This window comes from Staurois parvus, unplaced genomic scaffold, assembly GCF_062004578.1.
Source record: "Staurois parvus isolate SC_StPar_1 unplaced genomic scaffold, SC_StPar_1.0 ptg000144l, whole genome shotgun sequence".
NCBI classification, from domain to species: Eukaryota; Metazoa; Chordata; class Amphibia; order Anura; family Ranidae; genus Staurois; species Staurois parvus.
Genome location: NW_028317940.1, coordinates 1,146,092 through 1,155,609, shown reverse-complemented (window position 1 = coordinate 1,155,609; position 9,518 = coordinate 1,146,092). Strand labels below are relative to the sequence as shown.

The window sequence follows — 9,518 nt, the reverse complement described above, 5'->3', positions numbered from 1 at the left end:
GGGATGAATTACTATATGGGGGATTAATTACTATATGGGGGATGAATTACTATATGGGGGATTAATTACTATGCTTACTATGGGGGAATATTACTATACTTACTATGGATGACACATACACATCATTCATCTACTCTTGGTCTGGCCCCCGGGTCCAATATATGAACCCATTGCGGCCCTCAAGTCAAAAAGTTTGCCCACCCCTGGTCTAGGGTCTATGGGACACCCGGGGAACTGTACAACTTGAGGACAACGCCTTAGCAACTATGCACAAAAATGGAGATTAGCAACAGTCTCTCTACAAGGAGCACTAAACCCCTTCAGTGTACCTCCTCAGACCCAGATTCCTCCTCTTCACCCAACTGCACTGAGGGTATTCCCTGGGCACGGGGGCCCAGAAACTGCCAATGTAGCACAGCAGCCCCGCATGAGAAGCTAGTTGAGTCTTGAACCTGACCACCCTCTCCCCTTATCTGGGCCGGGGGGGGGGGGAGGGGTGGGGGGGTAAGAGTACTCACACTGTCCTCTCCTTTTTTTTTTTTTTTTATAAATATTTATTAGTTTGTCAGTTCAAATACAAATCACATTCACATTTCTATTAAAAAGACATTCAAACAATATCTTCCTATTTGCATAAATTATTTAAATCTCTCACCTCCACCCTCCCTCTTTCCCCTCCCCCCTTCCTCAATCTCCCACTCCCCTCCCGCCCCCCTCCCTCTCCCACTCTACGTTTTCTCTCTTCTCCTTTACACCATACATTTCTATTATTTCTAAATCCATTTCTAGGGGTATTATATACTCATATATTTCACTTTTTCTCTATACTCTTCCCATTTTTCCCATTTTATGTTATACATCTCCATCTTATCTATATGCATGTAATACAGTTTTTCTGTCCCACAGATCTGATTCATTCTTCCCATTCAATCCTCCTCAGTTGGCACCTCTTTTTTTTTCCAAAACCTCTTCGCTGCACTCAAAGAATGCCATATCCCCGAGATCTTATATACTTTCACTGGGAACTCTGTGATATAGAGAAGACATAAATCTGGGTCTAATCCTATATTAATTTTAGTAATTTTCCTTATTAAATAAACTATTTTCCGCCAGAACATCTGTATTCTTGAACACTCCCACCATATATGATACCACGTGCCCACCTCTCCACAACCTCTCCAACATATCCATGAAATTTCCCCATTCAATTTATGCTCTACATTAGGTGTAATGTGCCATCTCATCAAACACTTATAATTTATTTCCACCTCCCTCATACTAATGTTTTCGTGAATTAATATAAGCATTTTCCTTTGCTCCTCCTCAACTATTTCTCTTCCCAAATCTCTTTCCCATTTCTCTATGTATATTGATTTTGTGTCAGTGTCTAATTCAATAAATATCTTGTGTATTTTTGCAATTCCGTGTCTCCCGTTTCCCCGTGTCTCCAATAGTCTCTCCAATGGATTCCACTCTTTTCTAATTCTCATAGGCTTTGGGAGACTCTCAAAGAAATGTTTCAGTTGGTAATATCGTAATCTATCCATCTTATTGAAAACTTCTCCCTTTTTTTTCTCCATCTCTCTATATGATCCTAATTCCTCCCCAACCATTATATTTCTCAATTGCGCCTCTTATGATCCATTTCTCTGCAATGCTTTCCTGTCCAGGGGTAAAATATTTTGTGTTCCTTAGTGGCATTAACTGTGAATTAAAAACCCATCCCTTTTGTGTATGTAACATTTCCCACACTCTTAAAACGTTAAAAGTGTACATGCTTGTGCTATCCTCTAATCCCCTATATTGTGCGGACACTCATATAATCTTACTTAAATTTGTTCCACTCAGTGTATTTTCAATTTTGAACCAACTTTTCTCAGGATTATGAGTCCAATCGAAAGTTCTTGCGATTATCACGGCTTTATAATATCTCTTAAAGTCTGGTACACCCAAACCCCCTCTTTCTTTACTTCTAGTCAGTGTTTCATAGCGTATTCTAGGCTTTTTATTTCTTCATATATATCTTATAATTTTTTTAAGTTCTTTAAAATATGCCTCTGGAAGTTTGATTGGAATAATTTGAAATTTATATAGTACTTTGGGCAAAATTACCATCTTTATCAGGTTTATGCGACCTATCCAAGATGGGTTTCCAGCTGCCACTCTCTTCAGCTCCTCCTTAATCTCGTTTAATAGTGAAATATAGTTAGCTTCATACAGGTTCTTAACTACATGCCGCCCAGCCACTGTATATATACGGCGGCAGGGCGGCACTCGCAGGCAAAACCACGTTTTAAAACGTGTGTTTTGTAAACAAATAGAGGACGCGCGCGAGGCGCGCCGCCGCCCTATCTGTCCCGTGGATCACCGCCGCAGATGTCAGTCGCCGGGTCACAGCCGCTCCTTAGCGGCTATGTCCCAGCGATCAGCGGCAAACAGTGCAGACAGCAGAGCTGCAGTAGCTGTCACTTCCCTGTCAGCTCGAGGATGAGCTGATCGAGAAAGAACAGTTTCTCTTTCTCGATCAGCCTTGTCCTGCCCAGTACACACCCCCGCCCCCTAGTAAAACACTCCCCTCACTCCTATAACCCTTCCCTGCAAAATAAAGTTAACCCCTTCCTCCCCATTGCCATTAGCACAGTGTCAGTTTTTTTTTTTTGCACTGATCACTGTATTAGTGTTTTTGGGGATGTCAGTGACCCCAAGTCAGTACCCCCCAATGTCAGAATGTCTGCCGCAGTCCCGCCATAAGTCGCTGGTCGCTGCCATAAGTCCCTGATCGCCGCCGTAATTCGCTGATCGCCGCCATTATTAGTATAAAAAAAAAAACTAAAAATCCCAGTATCTTTCCCGCCATTTGTAAACGCAATAACTTTCATGTAAACCAATTAATTTACACGTATTGGGGTTTTTTTTTAGCAAAGACATGTCGGAGAATGCATTTTGGCAGAAATTTATGACTAAATTTGATTTTTGCATTTTTTTTTTACTGGACATGTTTTATAGCAAAAAGTCCAAAATTTTGTTATTTTTTCCTCAAAATTGTCAGCCCTTTTTTTTATAGCGCAAAAAATAAAAACCGCACAGGCAATCAAATACCACCGAAAGAAAGCTCAATTTGTGGGGAAAAAAAGGATGTAAATTTCATTTATGTACCATATTGCATGACTGCGCAATTGTCCGTTAAACTAGCGCAGCGCTGTATAGCAGAAAAAAGGCGTAAATTGCAGTATTTATACCATAGTTTGTAGACGCTATAACTTCCACACAAAGCAATCAATATACACTTATTGGGATTTTTTTTACCAAAAACATGTAGCAGAATACATTTTGGCCTAAATTTATAACCAACTTATAGCTGAAAATAAAAAATATTGTTTTTCTTCAAAATTTTTGGCCTTTTTTTGTTTATAGCGTGAAAAATAAAAAGCGCACAGGTGATCAAATACCACCGAAAGAAAGCTCTATTTGTGTGAAAAAAAGAACGTAAATTTCGTTTGGGTGCAGCATTGCATGACCGCACAATTATCAGTTGAATTAGTGCAGCGTCGAGTAGCAAAAAGAGGCCTGGTCATTAAGGGGGGTAAATCCTCTGGAGCTCAAGTGGTTAATTGAGGCTGATAGTTTTATCCCCAGATACTTTAATTCTTTATCTCTCCAAACAAAGGGGAATTCATCTTGTATTTTTTCTTTTTCACTATTTTTAGGGTTTATATTTAAGATTTCGGTTTTTGTCAGATTAATTTTTAAATTTGATCGTTCCCCATATTCTTTCAATATTTTCATTAAGTTTGGAAGTGATGTTCTAGGATTTCCTACATAGAACATCAAATCATCCGCATAAGCCGCCACCTTATGTTCTCTATCTCCTATCCATATTCCTTTTTTATCTATGTTCTTCCTAATCGTGGACAATAATGACTCCAATGATAAAACATATAACAGTGGGGATAATGGGCATCCCTGTCTTGTACCATTTGACATCTCGAAAAGCTCCGATCTTCCTCCATTTACCATGATGGCGGCAGTAGGCCCTCTGTATAGCTCTCCAATCCACTTTCTCATTCTGTCTCCCATCCCCAACACTTCCAAGGTGTCCATCATGAAACCCCAACTCACTCTATCAAATGCTTTCTCAGCGTCAATCGACATCAGTATCATTGGGGTTTTTCCTTTTTTACCTTCCTGTATGAGAAACAGTGATCTCAAGCCGTTGTCTCTACCCTCTCTCCCTGGGACAAACCCCACCTGATCTCCATGTATCCACTCCGGCATCAGATCTTTCAGTCTATTTGCCAAAACCTTTGCGTATAGTTTAGTATCTACATTCAACAGCGCTAATGGTCTATAACTAGCACACTGCGAGGGGCCTTTATCTTCCTTCTGAATTAAAACTATATTAGCCTGTAAGGATTCTCCCCTTATCTCTATCCCATTTCCCAGAGCATTCATATATGTCTTCAGCTTGGATATTAGTAGCTCTGTCCTCTCCTGTTAACATAGTGGGTTGGTGGCCACCTTCAGGCCTTATGCTGGGCTTGCTCCTTCCCTGCTATACAGGTGTTCCTCTCCAGGAGACGTTGTGGCAGTAGAGATCCCCTTCTCCAGTGACCTGCCTATAGGTGGGCTCCCCTCCCTCCAGCCTTCCTCAGTCCATCTTCCACCCGACACTGCTCACCATTCCTCAGGCTCTCTGATATTTGAGGGTTGCCTTGGTCACCATGACCAGCCTCCTGCCTGGGAATTGGCCAAGGTCCCTCAAACATGCACATTTGGACCTCCAACCCTCCTCTGCTCCAGAAAGCTCTCAGGTTTCTGGTAGGAGGGCTCCAGAAGCTCTGACCTGTTAGACCTCCCAGCCTGTCCTCCTCTTCTCCAGTGACCTGCCTATAGGTGGGCTACTCTCCCTCCAGCCTTCCTCAGTCCATCTTCCACCTGACACTGCTCACTATTGCTCAGGCTCTCTGATATTTGAGGGTTGCCTTGGTCACCATGACCAGCCTCCTGCCAAGGAACTGGCCAAGGTCCCTCAGACATGCACATCTGGGCCTCCTCTCCTCCAGAAAGCTCTCAGGTTTCTGGTAGGTGGGATTTAGAAGCTCTGAGCTGTTAGACCTCCCAGCCTGTCCTCCTCTTCTCCAGTGACTTGCCCATAGGTGGGCTCCCCTCCCTCCAGCATTCCTCAGTTCATCTTCCACCAGACACTGCTCACTATTCCCCAGCCTCTCTGATATTTGATGGTTGCCTTGGTCACCATGACCAGCCTCCTGCCCGGGAATAGGCTAAGGTCCCTCAGACATACACATCTGGGCCTCCTCCCCTCTGCTCCAGAAAGCTCTCAGGTTTCTGGAAAGGTAGGAGGGCTCCAGAAGCTCTGACCTGTTAGACCTCCCAGCCTGTCCTGAGGTGACCTCACTCCCAGGCTGACTCATCCCCAGAATATGTACAGACCATAGGGTACTCCTGCTAGGACCAGACCCCTATAGATGCTAGGGTTTAGGACATCCAGTTAAGACCGAAAGAGATGGGAGGCCAAGTGAACACTAGGGCAGCTCTTCATAGAGTAGAAGCAAGGCTCTGATAATAGAACACAAAAATAAGGCGCCTCTAAGTGCAGCAAGATGGCGGTTTATTAGCATAAAAGGGTAAAACCACATACATGAAATACAAAAAGGACATGCTCGTCGCATTTGTGTATCCTATGTTACTGGTGGGAATGGAGCAGGTACCGTTTGGCCAGCAGGACCCGTGGAGTGAAGGAACGTTGGAACCAAGATGGCCTCCACACTTGGTGGTGTATATATACTGTTTTTGTTTTAATTTTTACACTAGTAATGGCGGCGATCAGCGACTTATAGCGGGACTGCTGGGAGGGTGATCGGAACGGTGAGGGTGATCGGTACCTGTTACTCACTGTGTTCATTCATGACCGAAGCATGGCAAACTGTTTTTTTATTTTGGGGGGGCCCTATCAGGTTTGCGTATGGGGCCCCATGGCTCCTAACAGCAGCCCTGCATGTAGAGATGCATGCTTTGGCACAGCAGAGTCGCCTTGTAGCAGTATAGCTGCTATTGGGCGGCTCTTAAGTGGTTGAAAACAGTAGGATGGGCCTTCCCGCACCTTCCAACACTTTCCCGCACATCTCACAGTAGAACATTTTCCGAACTGACCCTAGTACTGAGGACCCCAGGAGGGGGGGGGGGGGCGGTGTCTGGTTGCCATTGTGATGAGGAACCTAAAGACACAGAGGGAGAGGGAAGAGCGGAAATATAAATTCCTGCCGAAATGTAGCGATCTCTACAGCGATAAGAAGACCGATACCAGGTTGAAGGACCTCCCACTTCATGGCGTGGACCGATTTTGGCACGACGTCCAGGACTCATTGACCCATGTCCCCTTCATCTCGGTTCATACTCCTACGACCTGAACGGTGTGACTTTGCCAGGCGACTTGAGAGCGACTTTTAGGAAATGCTGGGTAATCTTCGTCATGTTGGATCCAAATCACATCAATATAGAGCAGGATCCGACTCAGAGGCAACTTCCATTGAAGTCTATGGGCACAAGTCAGATGGAAGTCGCCTGGAAGCAGCACAGGAACCTTTTCTAAAGTGGCAGCGACTTCGGTCGTGCCACTTAGGACGGCTCTCATTGACTGACATAGAATATCACAGGTCATGTGACTCGGGGGGGTCTTATAAGTCAGATCCCGAGTCGCGGCAGAGTGAGCCGAGCTTACAGTTGGTTCAATCAACCTGTACCCAGGGCTGACAGTGAAAACCCCATGAGTAGGATTTCGTGATTCGGATGACACCATGCCTGACAACGGAAATCTCCCACCACAAAATGTACTCAGCCAATGGCATCTCAGGACACCATTTTTATTCTTTTCCTACCATCCATGGCCAACCCGGTCCCACACTTCATCCACGTCTTCGGTGACCTCTGACCTCCTTATGAACTGTTCCTTCCATGATGATCAGCCATGGAGTATATCGGAGGTGTATATCGGGGGGGGGCTTCTTCCCCACATGAGAGCTGGGATGTCCAGCAACATTCATCTAGAAGACATTTCCCGCAGTCAAGGCGCTAATACACCTTTAGGGTTGTGTGGGAATCCAGGAAGACAGGACTTCAGTGAGGAACATTTCCCTCACTCAGGACAGGAATGTGGCTTCTCCCCATGTGAGATCTCTGATGTCTGAAAAGACGGGACTTCATTGAAAAACATTTCCTGCACTCAGAACAGGAATATGGTTTTTCCATGTGGGATCTCTGATGTGTGACAAGATCTGATAAAACATTTCCCGCACTTAGAAAAGGAATATGGCTTATGTCCCGCGTGCAATCTCTGATGTGTGTCAAAACTGGATTTCTGTGTAAAACATTTCCTGCACTCAGGACAGGAAAGTGGCTTCTCCCCTGTGTGAGATCTCTGATGTGTGTCAAGACTGGATTTCCATGTAAAACATTTCCCGCACACAGGACAGGAAGTGGCTTCTCCCCCATGTGCAGTCTCTGATGTACAGGAAAACAGGACTTCAAAGAATAAAATTTCCCACAATATGGCTTTTCATTATGTGAGACCTTTGAAGTTCTGATTTACATACAAAACATTTCCCGCACTTGGGACAGGAATGTGGCTTCTGTGTGGAATCTCTGATGTATGACCAGGGCTGATTTATAAAGAAAACATTTTCCGCACTCAGGACAGGACTGTGGCTTCTCACCAGTGTGTAATTTCTGATCATTTTAAGGATTGGGCTTCTCTGAAAAACATTTTTACCGCACTCATGACAGGAACTTGGCTTCCCGCCTGCTTGGGATCTCTGATGTATGACCAGTGCTGGTTTATAGAAAAAAAATTTCCCACACTCAGGCCAAGAATGTGGCATCTCCCCCATGTGAGATCTCTGATGATCGTAAAGATTGGGTTTCTCCTAAAAACATTTCCCGCACTCAGGACAGGACTGTGGCTTCTCGCCTGTGTGAGATCTCTGGTGTATGACTAGTGCTGGTTTATAAAGAAAACATTTCCTGCACTCAGTACAGGAACAGGATTTCTCACCCGTGTGAAATCTCTGATGATTATAAAGATTGGACTTCCCTGAAAAACATTTCCCACACTCAGAACAAGAATCTGCCTTCTGTATGGGATCTCTAGTGTAGGGCCAGTGCACATTTAAAAAGAAACATTTCCCTCACTCGGGAGAGGAACGTTGCTTCTGGCCCGTGTGCACTATTTTATGTTTGTAAAGACTGGACCTATTTAAAAAACATTTCCCGCACAGAGGACAGGAATATGGCTTCTCGCCCGTGTGGGAACTCTGATGTGAGACCAGCGAAGATTTATGAAGGAAACATTTCCCGCACTCAAGACAGGAATACGGCTTCTCTCCTGTATGCAATCTCTGATGCCTGCAAAGAGTCGACTTAAGTGAAAAACATTTCCCGCACTCAGGACAGGAGTATTTCTTCTCGCCCGTGTGTAATTGCTGATGTCTGCATAGACTGGACTTTTTTGAAAAACATTTGCCGCACTCTGGGCAGGAATATGGCTTCTCCCCCTTGTGAGACCTCTGATGGATAATCAGTGAAGATTTATGAAGGAAACATGCCTCACACTCTGCACAGGAATGTGGCTTCTCACCCGTGTGCAGTCCCTGATGTCTGTAAAGGCTGTACTCATTTGAAAAACATTTCCCACACTCAGTACAAGAAAAAGGCTTCTCACCCTTGTGAGACCTCTGATGTGTGACTAGTGCATTTCTTTGAGAAAAATGTTTCCCACACTGTGGACAGGAATGTGGCTTCTCCCCCGTGTGAGATCTACGATGTCTGGAAAGATTGGTCTTATCTGAAAAACATTTCCCGCACTCAGGACAGGAATACGGCTTCTCCCCAGTGTGAGATCTGTAATGTACATCCAGTGCTGGTTTATATAGAAAACATTTCCCGCACTCGGGACAGGAATACAGCTTTTTACCCATGTGCAGTCTCTGATGTCTGTAAAGACTGGACTTCTCTGAAAAACATTTCCTGCACTCAGGACAGGAATGCAGCTTCTCCACCGTGTGAGATCTCTTATGAGAATTAAGATCAGATTTAGATTGAAAACATTTCCCGCACTCAGTACAGGAGAAGCTCTTCCCTGTTGGAAGGCTGGCCCAGTCCCGCACAGACTGAGGTTCCTCAGGGTACAAGGCATACGATGGTCCATCTACACTGGGTGGTACTGGATGGACATTGAAGGGAGCCGGGTTTTCTCCTGGACTATACTGTGTGATGTCCTCATCTTCTACTTTCCAGTCTGGAGACAAAGAGAGACAATCCTCGGAGGTTTTCCTCATCTCCCGACCATGAACTAAAATACAAAGACAAAGAGGATTACTAGACAGGAGCTGATTGGTTCCCCCAAACCAGGACTCCGCCCACATCAGGCAGCTTGGTCTCTGAGGAGCTTACAATTCCACCCCCAAGGGAACTAGGAAATGGGTCAGTGACCAATCAGTGAGCAG

The 9,518-nt window shown here is 44.7% G+C and overlaps 1 protein-coding gene and 1 pseudogene across 1 annotated transcript in view; both read right to left on the bottom strand.

Annotated features, from left to right (window-relative positions):
- Window positions 1-5,608: 5,608 nt before the first annotated feature.
- LOC149465033 (uncharacterized) lies at window positions 5,609-7,904 on the bottom strand (annotated as a pseudogene).
- The window catches only part of LOC149465031 (uncharacterized), a 48,306-nt gene continuing 46,388 nt past the window's right edge, over window positions 7,601-9,518 (bottom strand). Inside the window, exon 9 of the mRNA XM_089673786.1 lies at window positions 7,601-8,913. Within this exon, the coding sequence (XP_089529912.1) occupies window positions 8,202-8,913 (712 nt within the window). The 3' untranslated portion in view covers window positions 7,601-8,201. The remainder of the gene's footprint in view (window positions 8,914-9,518) is intronic.